General features: G+C 33.7%; 1 protein-coding gene across 1 annotated transcript in view; it reads right to left on the bottom strand.

Annotated features, from left to right (window-relative positions):
• Positions 1-13,614, bottom strand: part of LOC107192131 (AMP deaminase 2) — a 63,060-nt gene extending 49,446 nt beyond the window's left edge. Inside the window, exon 1 of the mRNA XM_015581327.1 lies at positions 13,482-13,614. Coding sequence (XP_015436813.1) covers positions 13,482-13,614 — 133 coding nt within the window. The remainder of the gene's footprint in view (positions 1-13,481) is intronic.
• Positions 13,615-18,979: the final 5,365 nt, after the last annotated feature.

Here is an 18,979-nt window from a genome sequence, read left to right on the forward strand (position 1 = left end):
ACGAAATTGGAAGGAGCTTTTCTATTTTTCTTGAATTAAACCATCCGTAGTGAAAAATAAACCGCTGAATGGATGAATAACATCTATATAGAATGTTCATGTACCAAATAGTAAGAATATGTTTCCTGTTTCCCTGAATATGTATTATACAAATAGTATAAATATAATATATATTTATACATAAAGGTTTTCATTATTATATAATGTAATCATATTATTGAGAAAATTTTGAGAGATTATATGGTCATATATGACAGCCACATACTCATTTATCACTTGCTTTATGACATTGTTACTATACCTACGTATACATAACTTTGTTCGAATGCACATTTTCATGCATTTACTTGTTAACACAAAACTTCAGGTCGTCGGTCAATTTTATCACTGAACGAATAGTCAGGTAGAGAATCGGCAAGGAAAGACGCAACAGTCATCCCCTCTACTTACTGTTCCTTCGATAATTACATTACCCAGTTACCCGAAGCTTCGTTTTGAAGTAAATGTACGAAAAAATGGAAAGCCCCGTCCACCGTTTAGTTAGGTTTATAAAAGTACTTGGTTTTTCTACAATTATATGAAATTCTTGTCGAATCGGGACATGCCTCGACGCCGACTTAATATAATGGAAATAAGTAGTAATATTTATAATAATTTATAACATTTTCGTAAATAAAGTATATACAGGGTGATTCTCTCGCTGCACAAAATGAAAGGCCGTACCGCTTTAAACAATCGCGCTGTTAAAACCGTGTCGACGCATGTAAATCTATCAACGGGCCCTCACTGTCAATAGTGGAGGGGGTGATACAGTCGTCTCTGCTCCGCCGATATCGCCCCTGTGCCATCGACAGTGAGGGCCCGTTGACCGATTTACACGCGCTACACGATTTTCTACGATGCGCGTTAGAATGTTCGTGTTCAGCTTGACGTTGCACGAAGTCGTTAGCTGCGCATCGACCCATTAAAATCGACCCTTTCAAGAGTGTTCTGCAATGCGCGTTGCGCGTGTGTGGACCTGCCTTAAGGCATTCAAAGCATTCTATGAACGTTGTACTGATTGTGAGTGTGTAGCTAGAGGAGGGATGTATGTATTTATAAAACCAAACAATAAAAATTCCTTAATCAAGAGAATTCAATTTTTTATTACACCAAAAAATAAGAAAATTATACATCTCAGAAAGTAGTTTTCCCGCTTAATTGACGCAAGTTCAGGCCGTTATCTCTATAGAGTTGCATTATTTTAAAAAAGTGTAGCAATACTTTGGAAACATATAAAGTGTCACAATATGATAACCTTCTTGCAACTAGGCAATTTTTGTCTCTATTATGTTTTCTATTTTCTAGTCCGGCCTAGTTACTAAAATTACTCTACATACTGGGTGTCCGAACCAAGTTGTTACTAGCTGTTTATATCGAAACTATTAGACGTGACAACAGAAATTTTGTTGCTAATCGTTTCACAGATAATGTACCAATTCTGAATCACCAGAGAAACAGAAAAAGGAAGAAAATTTCATTTTTCTAAATGGAATAATCCGTACATAAATTCTTTAGTTTTCGGGTAGTTATGTTCTATTTTAACAGTACTTATATAGAACATTTCTTTATTTTGAATAATTATATGATGTGACAAAACATAATTTAACAATAAAACCTAATGACAGCAATATGGAATGAAAGCAGCTTTCACTCAAACAATTCTTCACTTTTACCTATCACTGGAATATTTCAAGACTGTTTACAAACACGTCTTTTATCGATTTGCTGGTTGAACCGATCTAGTTCGTCGTTAAAATTGGTTGGCCAGATAGGCAGATAGTTACCAGTATCTAAATTAGTTTCTGTTAAATCTCTTTAATTATGTAAAATAAAAAAACGACGTGCTGGATAAAAGTTTCTAAAATTGAAGAAATTTAAACACGCTGTCAATGATAGGAATGAACATAACAAACAGTAACAAAGTAGAAAAATATCATTACACATAAGAATTCCAGAAAGCAGATTAAAACACCTTAGCTGAGACACCTTGAATATTTCAACATGTACGAACTAATGGCAGACTAATCACTACGATTACCACTAAAGAACGAAATTTAAAATTTCTTCTAAATCATAATTTTCACTGTCAAAGCACCACCAATCATTAATGATATTTTCCTAATGAAAATCAGTCTATACACGACGTAATTGAGATTTTATTTTTAAATAACTAATCATTCGAAATTTCAATGTTTTCAATAACGCAGAATAAAAGAGATGATGAATTTATGTTATGTTTGATTTCACTTTCATGAAAAAAATCGAAATAATATATTAATAAAATATTTCCTGATAAGTTGGAAAATCGGTGAACTTTTATCGTGCGTAATTGATGTAATACGTGTGATTTTTCAACAGGTCATTGAGCTAGTATCACAGCTTAGGAAAAATTATAATATCCTTTAATACATAATTCCGTAATTATGGCGTAAAAAAGGCATGTAACATAAACAATACTAAAATACAGCAAATAAATTGAAATAATTATATGGGTTATTATAATTGACTTTTTACACTCTACCGTTTTTTTACATTTAAAAAATGGAAATCTAGAAATGGATATGGTAAGAATGTACCAAAATCTGTTTATTAGGAAGGTAGGTAACGCTATGAAGCGGCTAAATCACTAATCGTAGATCACTTTCTAATATTTTTCCATAGTAATTTTTTTGTTATCTACACCTTGTTTTGCAGAGCACTCGTAGCATAGGTGTAAAACTGATCAGGGCCGTTCCTGGTGGGGGTGCAAAAGGTGCCCCTGCACCTGGGCGGCCGCAGATTGTATATTATATGTAAAATTCTAGTTAGCAAGTATAATAATCAAAACTTTTCTGATAATTATAAAAATTTTAAGCAAACAAAATTCAGTCAAATTAATTTTTATACATAATCTGTGTAACACTACTCATAATACAAGAATGAACTATCTTTATGAACAGCCCAAAATAGCATATGATATTTAGTCGTATTTATTGGATTAAATTCGTGTAGGTAATTAATGGTTACTATTCATCAACCATAACATCATTATTACAAGCATTATACGTTAGTTTTGTACTTATATGTAAAATTAAATATTCATTTTAAATAAAACCATTTATTTTTTAAGTATCTTCAGTTCATTTTATCAAAACAAAAATAAAAAAATTTTCCTTTTACACGAAAAATGTTAAAAAACTATGTATGTGTATAGATGTAAAAGTAAACATTGCATACCAAATTCTTAATTAAATAATATTAAACTGAGAGCGGCGATATTGTTTTTGCATCCGGGCGGCCAACAACCCAGGAACGGCCCTGAGGCTGGTCATGTGAAACTGTAAGACTAGGTGCTAATTCTTCCTTTCTATTAAACCAGTGCCACAAAAAGGGTACTATGTCAATTTCAGAGAAAATAAGCAACATGTTTACCTTCATCTTCAGGATCTATAAGAAAATTCGGCACCCGTAAACCGAAATAAAGATCATCTTCCATAGAATTCACTCCTCTGCTGGACATTTTCCACTTTCTGGATTGTCACGTGCTACTTTAAACAACACTTACGACGAAACTACGATAAACGATTTAGTTCGTTCCACTTCTTCTTATTTCGATGCACGTTTCTATGTTGGAAGATTTTGTTGTCTTTCAAATACACCAGTTTCTTACGTCCATCTGCGTAACCGCAAGTATTAAACTACAATCTTAACCGCAGCGCGGTAGTTTAACAACTGACTTTAAGGGTCTGACGTAGAGCTAACTATAAGTGTTCATTCGACGGTATAACACACACGTGCTAAGTGCTTTGCTCAATACCCGAATAAATATTGGTTGGAACTTGCGGAACTCATCACTTTAATTCATTTGTTACTACTCCGACAGTTCAGAAAATTATGGTACAATTTTTAAAAATACACCGAAAACGGGACACAGTAGATGTGTAGAGCAACAGTAGGTACTTAACGCAACAGTATGAAAACACGAGATGGCGTACCGATGAGTATATTTTATACGCGTACTGGCGATCCAATACCTTAGTTAACCGTTTGTGTGCCAGAGGTCATTACACAAACTTTGTCAAAAAATTCCAAACGGCGCGATCGCTGTCGTTTCGTTTCGTGTAGACGAATGCTAAGATGTCGTTTTTTATAATATTCCCGTCGAAATCGAAAGGAACAAAAATTTGGTGCACTATTCGACATGGAATCTGAACGATTAGGACGGACGATCGTCAAACAAGACACGTTGTCGCGAAACGAATACAAGATGTCTTGTTTCTATTCGCGTACCGAAACTTGCCAGCGGCCTAGCAAACTGTGCGCGAGCGGCCGGGGAACCTTCGTACGGTGGCAAAAATACTATTCCGTTTGAGAAGGGAAGACAGTGACGTACCGAAAGCAACAAAGATGTCGGCTCATTGCCAATTTCCTAAAACGCTGTCTGTTGGTGCTGACACAAAATATGGTATAGCTGCTTCAAAGATACAACGTTAGCCATAAACATGGGCGACCCTTAAACCATTTTAGTACTCAATCATCGGGGACCCATTGAGTCCCACTGCACTCAGGGTCGTACCCCACTTTTAGCTACGGGGTTCCAAGGAATAAAACAAAAAAGACTGGAATATTTGAAAGAAATTTACGTTTCCGTAAGCTTTCATCGAGAATAAAAGGGCCAGAAGTATTTTAAATCTGGAATTAATACGCTATAAGAACTTGTTTAATTACATTGAAACGGAAAAACCGATTCCAAATTGACGTCTTACGCCCCTGAACGATTGTCGAGCACAGTTTTTACAACTCAAGAGTATTGAGTGACAGGATTAGGTTGCCGAAACACATAAATTTTAGGGTCGGTCAGGTTTATGGCTAACGCTATATCTTTGAAGCAGCTATACAGGATGCTCATAAAAATGTCGGATACGTCCAGGGTAGATTCTATACACTAAACTGATAAGGAAAGGACCCCAAATGTAACTCTCAGATTTGGTTCAAACTCTTCTCACTTGAGGTATAGACTATGCACAAAGAAACCGTATTCGGGTTCCGCCACATAGACCTTCATTGTTGAGAAAATTAACAAACATTCTAGAGGGAAGGATCAGACATAATTTGAAACAATGAATACAAGAGCGATGTAGCCGAGTCGGTTAAAGCGAGTGTCTCGCAATCCGGGGGTCGGCGAAATAGTAAAAAACATTTATAAAATTATATTTCATTCATTTATGGGTTAAAATATGTCGAACAAACATAATAGATGTATAATAAGGGATTGTTTTTTTTTAAGCTCCTACCAAGCAACCAAACAATTAATTCGATTATGTACTACCACTAATTGGGCAAATTGAATGATTCCATAATTCCATCCAACAGAACCGATCGCAGCGCGAAGCCAACGTTACCGCGGTAACTCGACCGGCAGACGAAATCGAAGTTTTTCGTTAATATCTCGTTAACAAAGCCTCGGATAACATTTTTGCTCAGGAAAAACTTATTCCAAATCACTTCACGAGTTTCCCATTTCCACCCTTACACCCTGTATAAACCTAGTTGAATTTCTGAATGAAATAAAATTAGCTGAATGAAACCAAAACCTAAGCAACTGACGAATGTGTCTCCCAACTAGACTAAACCGTCATGTCACCCGTATTTTCAGCAATTAATAACTCAGAAACAATGTCTCGATCGCAATTTCCTTATTCTTGAATTTTGTCTTACGATAGGACTATACTTCTTTGATCAAATTTTTTTAAGGTGTATGGAAAATCACCCACAACAATTTCTGAAAATAGTAAGGAGCACTTCTCTCTCATTTTCAAGAACTTAGTTGTTAAAAACGTAAACATTTCAGTGGATGCGTGTCAACCTTGTGAATGTGTCTCTTTGTCAGTGAAGCGGCGTAGCATAGATGGTAGAGTGACATTTTAACGTATGGTTGCCAGGTCTGGTACAATCTAAATGCAGGTACTATGGAAAAGTTGAGGCTCTTTGAAAGAAAATACATCGGAGCATTTCTAGGTCAATATAGATCGTCCTAATCGAATTGTATCAAATTCATTAGTATCTTCAAATTATACAATGAAGCCAAGATAAGCAGAATTTACCTCTTCATTTGAAAATTGTGCAGGAATCATTGGGCTAAAATAAACAAAACAACAAATAATTCACTAATCACGCATTCTTTATATCCAAATACATAATATCATAAAAAATGCAGAAACTCAGGATACGTTGGACCCCAAACTTTCCCATATCTAGACTCCATAGGCCTCCTACAAAATAAAGATAACTTCCCTTTAATATATCATATACATGGTGTCCGCGCTAACACTGTATAATCCGTTATTTCCTTAACTATTTGAAACACGCCAAAACTGTTTTCATAAAAGTTACATGGTACGGGGGGACTAATTAACAGGTTATGTCAAATTTTTTTAACATTATTATTTTAAGAGATATAAAGGTCAAGTTTGGTTTTTGAATGGAATTATATATTTCTTTTTAGATCACTTGATAATGCGTTTCAGGACGAATTCAGTAACCTTCAAGGTATACACCCTTTTTCAAATAGTTTTCGAGATATTGCGCTTAAAAATTTACTGATTTACGTGGTACTGGAGGCGCTAACAAGACCAACTCCGGAACTTCCTACTTGAGCAGGTTTTCTGGCATTGAAAATCAGTAAACTTGTAAGCGCAATATCTCGAACACTGTTTAAAAAAGGGTGTATACATTACGGGTTATTGCATTCATCTTGAAACGCACTATCGAACGATTAAAAAAAAAATATATATATATAATTCCACTTAAAAAACCAAACATGACATTCATATCTTTGAAGATAGTAATGTTAAAAAAACTCGTTATGTCCGTTAATTATATTATTGCCTTTGTGCCATTCAATTTTATGTAAACAGTTTTCTCCTATTTCAAAGAGTTTAGGTGTTAGGTATAAGCGCCGAATTCTGTGTGAGTGGCCAGTGGGCGTGTGTGTGCGCCCGGTTATACTACGATTTCCGGCCCACCCTGCATAGCGTAACCCAGTATATAGCAGTTATAAAACTTGTTAGAAAAACAGAAAGAAAAATGTTATATGACATGATGTTACATAACATTTTTCGTGTTATATAGCAAGTTATATGTTATCCATCAAGTGTGACACCATTATTAAGAATGAAATGCGAAATATTATACAAACTTGTCCAAAAGATACAATCTTATAACAAGTTCTAAAAACATATTGTATAACAAGTTTAAACAAGAACTTGTTACTTAACACATTTTTGTTATATAGTTTTGACGCAGCTTTACTCGAGCAGGAGGCTATTTCGTTTAAATACATATACATCGTTTGTACAATTACCAGTTATGTTTCCTTTATTTATTCACATGCTCATATCCACGATCCTCGTCAATAACAACGTTAGGAAATAACGGACTGTACAGTGTTAGCGCGGACACCCTAGACAGTAGGTTTATTATTAGATTATCAGATCAAGACCTAAAAGAAAAACACAGACATAATGTTAAGGTTGTTGGTGGCTTAAACCCTGGTATTAGCGCTTTCCGCCCAGAATTCCTACCTCAAGTAATTAACGGACATAATTTAGAATTACATTTTCAAATAAATAAATAGAGAGTATAAAAATCTATACTCTACACAAAAGTTCCTATCCACGAACTATATAATCTTGTATCCCCGCGCCAACGAATAGTGCGTAGGACATCTGTTGGCTGGTTGGTAGTGTATAGAGCGTCCGGTGTGTACAATGGATATAAGCACGTGGCTAACTTTTATGTTACATTTTTTATATCAAATTATTCTTATATTGATATCAAATATATTCTTACATTAATTAGATACTTATGTGATCTGTTATACAGAGAGAATAAATCAACAATATGTTTGAGTCATTTCTTATAATATTATTGTTATTAAATTTTGATGGTATTTAATAAACGTATGCTTAAAAAAGGTGGTAGAGCGTCAGGTTACGAATTCCCTCTTTTAGTTCGACTGGGGTTCGAATTTCGGAATTGCAATTATATATTTCTTGTATATCAAAGACTGTATTCCAGCACACTAATATTTCTCTAACGTATTACGAGGGTGAATCAAATATAAAACGGAATTATTTTTTTATGCACCGTAAGGTAGTGAGAAGGGGCGCGGCTTCTAGTCGTTGTAGGTAAAGATGCCTGAAGAATTTATTACGATTATTTTATTTTAGTTTTTATTTCACTTCCTAGCAGTGGCACTAGAAGCTTCCGTTTTATGCCAATATCACAAAAAGAACGTATGCTGGTGTGATTCGACGCAGCATTAACTTCAATTAATTTTCATATGGCCAATTTTAAAATGTCCATACTTCTGACAATTGGTCCATAAAGCAGTCAAAGAGAACTCTATCCTCATTGTTTTTAAATTTTTTAATTGGTCCTACTAAAATACAGTACCGGACAAATGTTTTCGGACAAAACCGTTTCCTGTAGTACTTGAATTAAGGATACTACTGACATTATATTAAATAATCAACGTCTGTCTTGTGTAATTGTTGTTTTCTTAGGTCGCCCACACTCGATATATTTTCTAAATGTCCTCGAACAAATTGTTTATTTTGTTGAATATACCATCTATTTGGAGATGTCCACACATCGAAGAAAATATGGATGATTACGCTCTATTTGAGCCGCCTGTGATGTTTTGTTTGAATATTTTTGCTGAATTTTTACGTCGTACCATCCGAGAATGGATAAAATAAAGGTATAATTATAATGTTCTCGTGAAGTTCTTGTATCAGATTACAACTTATGGTTGTGAATGAAACGTCCGAATACTTTTGTCTAACTATATACAGATAAAACTTATTTTATATTGTGTGGTACGTAAATAGCTCCGTGTAACTTTTATGAAAGCTTGCGTCGGAATAACCGTAAACACTCCGCAAGGCAGAACTTCAGAACAAATACAACGAAAAATATCCTTATCAGAATTCAATTATCCGGTACTGTACATTGCATTCCTTTAAAATAATTGCAAAATAAATGGTTAAAAAGTATAATTTTTTTGTTGTAATAATTTTTATTTTGTACTCTTATGTCTTCAATATAAGCATCCACAAAGCTCATTTTGTCAGTTTGTTACTACAATAGTTATGATTTATGGAAAAAAGGTTCACATATATATTCAAACAGCTGTAGAATTAACAATTTTAAAAATTTTCAATAATCCTTCATTAAAGACTGCAACATATTCGAGTGTCATCAAAATCCGAAATGTTACTCCAAAAAGTGTTCGCTTTGGCGTGGAATGCCTCTACTATTTCTAGTAAATGTATTGATTTACTACATAGATAATACATACGTTTTCTACATCAGGTTAGTAAAAGTATAATGTCGAAAGATAAATTTTTTAAAATAGATTATAGAACAAAAATGGAAACTGAAAACTTTAATTGATAATTTAGTGATCTTTTTTAAGGAAATTGGTTGTTAATATTTCATAGAGATAAGAACATAGGTTTGGTTAAGTTATATTTTTATTTAATACACTTAGAAAGAAACAATTTTAATGTAAAGTAAATACTTCAGTTAGATAAATTAACAGGAAATTATCTTTCATACTGTTTTTATTCATTTTAATAATATAATCCAAATGATTTCTGCCCATGAAATGAACTAATTTTAAAATATGAAATTTTATATAATTTTAATATATGACATTTATAAATTATGTTATATGATTCATACAAACAAATGCCAGGCAAAAGTGTTTATTGAAATTAATGTATTTTCTTTGTGCATTCTTTTACTAAATCAAAAATGTGAATGTATGCATCTACTAGTAATAGTGTCAAATTTCGTTTCGTGTGAATAGATTTACTACTAACCAGATTAGTTGGCTAATTCCAATAATAAGTAGGTAGATGTATAAACAAACATTTACTAAATTAATGCTTTTTACACTTTAAGAACAACATAATAATACAGAAACACCAAATAAAACTCTACTACTTGCTCTTTCTCACTTAATATTTTAAAGTGTAAGTAATAATTTTTGAAATAAACATAAACAACATTTATTAAAGAAAGAGAGAAGAGGAAAAAACGAGCACAAAGTGTCTCTTTTAAGTCGGTTAGAAAATAACAATTAATTTTAGTAATTAATTTGGTCCGGGAAAGCGCGAACGCAGTCCCGACTAACAAAAATTGTACGTCCGAGATATCCACATTAGGGATATTCGCAAGGGTCAGCTCAACCGTAGTGCAATGGAAGAGCCTCGCCCTGGAGGAACCGCCTTCATGATCACGGTAACCTCTACGCCAGGTAAGTATGCTTTCCTCCCCGTCGAGACGATACTTAGGGTCTCTACCGTACATTTTCAACTACGAGAAACCTCTTCATCGTCTGCGCACCCTAGCGGCAGCTTCAAATACTACGCAGTAAGGTAAGGCACTCATACAGCGATACTACACATGTCGTCGTATATCGCAATACGTGTATGATACTACGAAGAGCGTTACGAAAAGTAGTACGTCTTATTTGCCTTACGACGTCTAGCACTTTGGGCTTTTTGACCAGGAAAAGCAGCACATTTCGATTTTAGTATCGATAAGTAGCATGTTTTCATTTATAGCGACGAAAAATAGCATGTTGTGTTTTTTCGCTGTGAAAATTAGTACGTTTCAGAAATCCATCATAGAAAGTAGTAGGGTTCAATTCTAGTTGTGAAAAACATCACATTAAATAGGTTGTCTAGAATTTTACTGCAAAAATAAAAAGGTACTTCTAACTGATATAAACGTCATTATTGAAAAATTGAATTGGGTACTCTTATGTCTCCTCTATAAGCACCCACATAACTCAATTCGATCAGTTTTTTAGTAATCATTTTTATTCAGAATTGACGATTAAAGTATGCATTTAATCATTAGTTGCGATTGACTATTGAAGTCGGCATTTAATCATCAATTTGGTTAATGATTAAAGTAGGAATTTAATCGTCAATTAAGGTATCGCTTAAATGGTGTTTAATCATTAATTGCCATTAACGATTGAAGTAGGCATTTAATCGTTAATTACAATTGGCGATTAAAGTACGCATTCAATCGTCAATTGAATTAAAAATTTTAGATTTCGATGAACGATTATTAACTATAATTCTCTTCGTCGTGAATTTAAGATCTGAGCTTTTTCTTGCGATTTAGGCTCGTTTTTGATGTCACTCACGGTCAAGAGACGATGTAGTGGATGATAAAGTATCGGAAAGAAGATAAAACCTGTTATTCCGTGTGCCATGAAACAATAGTAACGTCTAATACAGTGACGAAACTTTTATTGATTTTTATAATAAAAATCATGCCGAACGAAACATAATTTAATCGACAATCGCTGATTAAAAATATTAATCGTCAATTAATATTTGTTTTTTTTTGTAATAAGAATCAAATAAGAATTTGGACATAATTAAAATTCCACAAGAGTACAGTGCTATGATCTCTGAGGAATAGCGGATACAAAAACGAAGGGGGGACATAATACTCCACTATAATATTAAAGCGATAATAACTGTGATGAAAATAATTTGAAAATAATTTCAATTGGAATTGTAATTATATCGAAATTCATAAGTAATTCATATTACAAAAATAAAACAAATATTGCTTGACGATTCATTTTTTGATCATAAGAATCAATCAATCAAACAAAAAATTTCAATTGTTTGATAACTGTAGCAATCTTGTTAAAGCTTTTAAAATACATGGTATTAAGAACGTAATTGGTGATGATGAAAATGAAAGTACAAATGACGACTGTTTAAAATATTCTGAACGACAAACACTGCCGAAGCATTTAAGGTGCAGTAGTATTCAGATTTATTGATTCTTTATAATTAATAACTTAAAAAGCTGCCCAAAATCTACAATTAGCTGAAGTTTTTCAACATATTTTGGGACATACCCCAATGATATATAGTTAATTATATATCGGAGCATTTAATTTGCACAGAACCAGTAGCACAAGCATCAGACATTCTACAAGGAAACATAAAAAATTTGACCTTTAAATTGAAGGTCAAGGTTAAGGTAAATTTTTCGACAACGATTTTACCTGTATCTCCACCAAATCGAAGGTATAGAATCCGGCTATGGTAGCCGCGACATGTAATTTATTAACACCGTGTACTTAACCTTTAGAAGACGGGAAGGTTCTTTCTTGATTTTATATTTTCCAGTTACAATAGAATTTCTATGTATTTGTTACAGTTGTTATGAGTCAAGACGGAGCGGCTGCGAAGGCCGAGGAATGACGATTTTGGTTCTGAGTTTGTTATGTGAACGAACTTACAACTGAAATGTAGGGAGCCACTGGGACTGTTAATATGGGCCTTGTAACTTTAAGAAGTCGTCGGTACACTTCAGGCGGTAAAATTGTGCCTTTGTGGGTTTGTTTCTAGCTAGGAATTTAGATATTATTCTAGAGTTGAAATGAACAACACTGAATTCGAAATATACAAGTATATTCAAGTAGGTTTATGCAAATATTAATGTAAGTGGTAGTCGCGGAAGCTAATTCCAGCGTTCTCGGTTTTCATGCACTGAGAAAGGCAGGGGCCTGTTGTACAAAGTACAGCTTACTATTTTTCTAATGGTAACGTTTTTTTAAATGGTATGCACTATTTTTTTTTCGCCATTATAAAGAGGAGATCAAAACATATCCAACAATGTATCACACTATGGGGTGACAACACTTTGAACGTACACTAAAATAATAAATAATGCGATTATGGCGTTTATTTTGTTTCTGCAATTCCTTTTCTGTGTGTTTTCATTGCAACCAGTTACGTGCAAAATTTTCAGCCCAAGATCATTTCAAGGTCTTAGTGTGATACATTGTTGGATACGTTTTGATCTCCTCTTTATAATGGCGAACAAAAAAATAAGGCATTCTATTTGAAAACACGTTATCATTAGAGAAATCTCAGAAGATATGACCTTCAATCTCATAGCCTAATTTCCCTCCTAAAATACACTAACTTTCTTTCGAACCATTTTTTTATACCGTGATAAATAAGAGAATAATTAAAGGTGGCAGAGTTAGGTGGAACACCCTGTACTATACATACACATATGTATACCCAACATTCGAGTCTAAAAGTTGTGGGGACACGCCTGTTCTTCAACAGAAATCAGTTTTTCAAGGAAATCTGGCCATGCGATAACATCCCACGGCTAACTACGTAATCTATCCGGATGCATTCCTATTCACGATAGGGTTAAGAAGTCACGAAAATGTCTTCGTACATAACATAGTGTTGTATACGCTACGAAAAATAAGCGACTCCTCTGAAGCCTAAAAATAGGATTCCGTCCTCTACAGGTTAAATATTGGCATAGTGACCGAGACATCATTTATCCTTTACTTCACGATAAGTTATAAGTAGAAGATGAAAACTTACGGTCGCGATGAGGATCAACATTGTGAGGTGTCGTTGAACTGTCAGCATCACCTTCGCCGTTTAAATGATAGTAAATCGTACCATCTGCTCCGTCTACCTCCGTCACGTCATTTAGACCAATCAAATCCTCCATATTTCTAGAAACATTTATATGCTTATTTTTTTCGGTGTAAAATACATCTCGACTTGTGTTGACATGAAATACCACAACATTTACTACTTCAAAATGGACGATTTTAAAATCGTAAAAGCTTAAACTTTGTGTTCAAATTAAATGTTTTTATTGGGGCATTCCACACGAAATAGGACACTTTTTGAAGTAACATTTCGGATTTTTTTGACACTTGCATATATTGTAGTGATATATAAACGTAGCTCGAAGGATTTTGGGGAATTAAACAAATTTTTGATTCTACAACTGTTTGAAATATAGTGTCAACCTTTTTTTAATAAATCATAACTGTTGAATTAACAAACCGATCAAAATGAGCTTTGTGGGTGCTTATAGTGGAGACATAAGAGTACCTAATCAAAATTATTTCAGGTAGAAGAAAATGTTTTTTAACCATTTATTTTGCAATTGTTTAAAAGAAATGCAATTTTATAATAGTAGGACCCAATTAGAAAATTTGAAAAAAAATTGAGGATACGATCATATTTGTTCTATTTATGGACAAATTTTCAAAAATAAGGAGACTTTAAAATTGGCCATACGAAAATTAATTAAAGTTGACGCTACGTCGAAGCACATTGGCTCGACCGGCCGAGCCGTGCCGCACCGGCATGCCTAGTATCGCACGGTTTTGACTTTAGACGATCGAGCCTGTGTAATTCAACACAACGTTAACTTCAATTAATTGTCATGTGGCCAATTTTATAGTCTCCATATATTTTAAAATTTGTCCATAAAGAGAACAAATAGGGCTATAACCTCATTTGGTTCAAATTTTTAAATAGTGCCCCACTATTACAACATTGCATTTCTTTAAAACAATTGCAAAATAAATGGTTAAAAAATATTTTTTTAACTCAAATAATTTTTGTTAAGTATTCTTATGGTCCCACTATAAGCACTCTCAAAGCTCATTTTGATCGGTCTGTTAGTTCAAAACAATATTATATGTATGTAAACAAAATTATATATAAACGTGACACCGTATATATTTTATTCCTTCCCTACTGGACGACAAAGTGCGGTGCGCGCGACATGCAAGAAAAATATATGTGAGCGAACGGCGTTCCTACGCTGCAATAAACGAGCTTCTACAGTAACACCTAACTTTATTTGTAAACTATAAAGAAAACATTCATAAAATTTTATATTTGTAGAAAAATTATTTATAAATTATTTGTAAATAATAAAATATTAATACTATGAAAAAAAATCAGTGACAAATATAGACTGATGTTATTGACTAATATCAACCGGGAGGAGCTTGTCGAACGGACGCAGACCAAAAAAACGAACTTCCGTAGGGAGATACATTACCGACTGCGCTACACTATCGTGTGTCAGAGAAGCTTATCTTTTTGCAGGTACAGATACATCACAATCTTAACATTAAGTATTTTATAAACAAATGGTTGTATGCGACTAAAACAAATACCGTTGTATTGAGAATTCCAAGTTCCATCACTGGGCAAAACCTCATTATAAATAAATAAATAAATAAATAAATAAATAAATAAATAAATAAATAAATATATATATATAACAAAATTAGCTTAACACTATGGACTTTTCTTTATAAACTTACATACTAGATTTTGAAATAATTCATCACATTTGTAGTATTGCTACATCTGTGGATACACTGACCAGTATGCGACAGGTTGCTGTTACCAACCGTTGCGATTCGATGGAACGTGCGTTAAATCGTAACGTTCTCTCGGCCCTTTGTGTGTGAAATCCTTAGTATACATATATTTATTATGGGAGCCTCCAATATATTTAGTCGAATTCGAACGTATATATATGATGTGTGTGTGTATATATAATATGTGTGTATAGATAAACATTCTGTGTTAGGTTAAATTGGTTTTACGTGCTACACATGTTTTTCGTTGTATCCAGTAATCTTTTGTTTAGAAAATAAACTTACTAAGAATACCGAATTGACTATGTTGTAATAGTCCTATCAACTATGTAACATGAATCACATTGATAAATTAGTCGTATGAAGCAATATATATGTATTACCTTTCTAATATTTCAGTAAAACATGTTAAATAATATTGAAAATTTAATACATGATACCAAAAGTATCAAAAGTGAACAAAAATACTAAGATATAGGATTAAGTGATATACTTGTTTTTATTATGGCAAAAAGAGTAATACCAATGAAAGATCTTATACAATCACATAAAAAATATTATAAAAACGAGAGCATGTAAGAGATTCTACATGATTCCAGATGAAAGTATTTATTTTTTAAAAGAAGTTACATGTTAAATTGAAAGATATTTCAATAAAGCTATTGAGAAAATGAACACTTTTACAGTTTGACCAATGCAGGTTAAAGGAATTAGACGCAAATTTTTAAAAGTGTTCCCATTATCGCGAGGAATGTTGATATGACATGTGCAGAAAATATTGTCATTACTGCTGACTCGTTATGTAGAATAAAAATGGTAAATTATTAATAAGAATACGGCAGATTTGAAAATTATTTAGAAGAATATAGCAACATAATAAACATTATTTTATATACTTACATTGTTATTATGCCTGAAGATAAACAGATGAAACGGCGTTCTATCTCTCTCGATTAGTCGTTAAACCCACTGAAGAGTATCAACGAATAGTAAACACTGACCACTTACACGATACGGAAACTGATGGAAACAATCACAATGCAATACCTTGTTAACATTTGATTAGTCAGAAATGTGTCTTCGTAAGCGCACTCACAACAGTTTACCTTTTCAAGTGATTTTGTGCGTAGGTACAATAATGTCACTGCAATCACCTTAACGATGCGTATAGCATAAAAGCTTACATGTGTTCAATTAATAGAAATTCACTATTTCGTCCATGGAATAAGAAGGAAACTTTAGTTAAGTGATGCATTAATTGTTAAAGTACGCTGTACAGAAAATTTCCAGCGTGTTGGGACGTGCTGTTAGTCACCGACTGTCACTACACGTTTCAGTCTCGGTGCGTATGGACCAGGGCCGTGTCTATCCTTTTAAAAGCCTGCATGTAATTTTAAGCTACTCGACCAAACTTCACAAAACAATTAAATTCTTAATGTAACTGAATGTATATAAATCAATGGTAAAAATTAGTTAATGTTATCCCCTTTTCTCATATGTAAACTGGAACAATCTCATTAGATACAGTTCTGTGAGTGCACAACGCTTTCTGCAAATGAAGTACAACATACTACTTTAAAAATTTCATATCCTTTTTCAAAAATGCGCTGATTACGTATAACGTTTGTCTGATTTTTATTACATTTTTTGGCATTCTATTTGAGAAATAATATATGGTTTAAGGATATTACAAAATCAAATACACTGTTAGTACAATAGTAAAATTAGTCTCACTTTAATCTTTTAATCATCCACAAATACCAAAATAATATGAAATCTTTCACCTGTAACCTTAAGACTACTGGAATAAGAGATCTACGGTGACCTACACCAATGAATAGGACTGGCCGGAGGCACGGTGGCGATGGGAAGCTCGTTGCTCGACTGGCGCAGGCTCGTGCTGTCGATCTTCAGAAAATCTATACTACGCAACTGACCGTTGCAGGGGCGCGCTTCAAAATTTGTATAAACTGACCACTATTTCTTGTCGGAAATAAATATTAATATAAGTCCAGACACTGATTCCATTTTTAAAAATAGAACAATTGCTTCTGCGGATACATCCAACTCTTATAATATGAGAAAAAATGATAATACCACGTACAATTTATAACTTCGATATTTTTATATAAATATTACAGAATTTTTAAGTTACCATTGAAAATATTTCAGGGCAATAGTGGTGTTTATTAAATGGTTTCACTAGAAATGTTAGATAAATATTAGGGCGTTTGGACATTTCCAAAGAAATAAAAAAGCGTTTGACATACTGATCATGTACTGTCTTCGAGACACATTTCGAAGGTAGCTATGCCTTATGCGGTTTATGTGACGAATTTTTATTTTCTTCTTTGTGTGAAAAATACAAGGACAAAGTATGAGTGAGTATAAAATACATTTCCGCTGCGCACTACATGAAAATTGTGAAAAAATATATTCATTCGATTGGAAGATTTTATAGCATTCACCTTATATACTAAACAGTGTATAGTCGAGAGAATCATTTATTGTGGAAGAATTCTATGCGAAGAAAAACCTCTGAAAACAGAAAAGCCAATAGTTACCCCGTTAAAGAGATTTTTTAACCTGAACGCCGATTATTTATCCGAACTAACAGGGAAACGAATCCGTTCGAATAATCGGTTCAGGAGAACCAAAGCATAATATACATATATATGTATATCATAAATGTATTCGAAATAAAGTAATTTTGAAAGATGGATGTTTATTGCATGACGAATCGCAATAAATGTTTGCACGGCAATTAACAACAATTTCTTCAGCCTTGTCATTGTTTTCTTTAACAAGAATAGATAAAACAATATCACTTTTGTGTAGAGTTTTATATCTTGGATTTTCTTTACGTATTTCAAATTCAGTATGGTGTAGGGTAAGAGGCCCAAATTTTTCCCCCGTGCGATTATTGTAAGAGGCATGTCTGGAATAACCATTCTACACAAAATCATACAATTCAAGGGTAGCAAAGTATAAAGGACAACTGCAATTTTGTCGATTTTCGCTTTTATACATAGATTGACTAAGTATTATTTGCAGTCTATTTATGTAAAATACTGAAAATCAACAAAATCGCAGTTGTCTGTTTGTACGTTGCTGCCATCGATACAATACAGACTCCTCTTGATTATCGTCTGACTTGTTCTACACGATTGTTGTCCATGCGTTATCTCCACCACTGGGGAGTGGAGGCTATGAAACCTGTCAAGCGGATACTTTGTTGCCTCTCTGCTTTTGTTGCCAAGGCTTGGGCTTCGGGCAAAGAACGAATGTACGAGGGTCGAAAGCATTTCACCCTATACGATTATTGTCCCGCCGCGGACCCGTGTTCGGGACGATAATCGAGAGGAGTCTGTACTATAGTATATCAGTGAGGGTCTCGAGCTCGGACACCGTCATTGATTAGTGGAATATCAGTGTGGAGTCAGAAATAACTCTGGCACAGTATGTAGTCCGTGCTCTAGTAGTCGGAGGGTTAAAGTATCGCATACGTCAGTGTAAGTATTTCATGAAGAAAGAAGCAAAAATAAAAAAGTTTCTTCACTGTATTTGACGTTACTATTTCTTCATGGCTCACGCATTAACTGCATCGACTCTTGGCCGTGAGTGACATAAAAGATGAGCCGAAATCACATGAAAAAGCTTAGGTCTTAAATTCACAACAAA

The sequence above is a fragment of the Dufourea novaeangliae genome, unplaced genomic scaffold, assembly GCF_001272555.1.
Source record: "Dufourea novaeangliae isolate 0120121106 unplaced genomic scaffold, ASM127255v1 scaffold286, whole genome shotgun sequence".
Lineage (NCBI taxonomy): Eukaryota > Metazoa > Arthropoda > Insecta > Hymenoptera > Halictidae > Dufourea > Dufourea novaeangliae.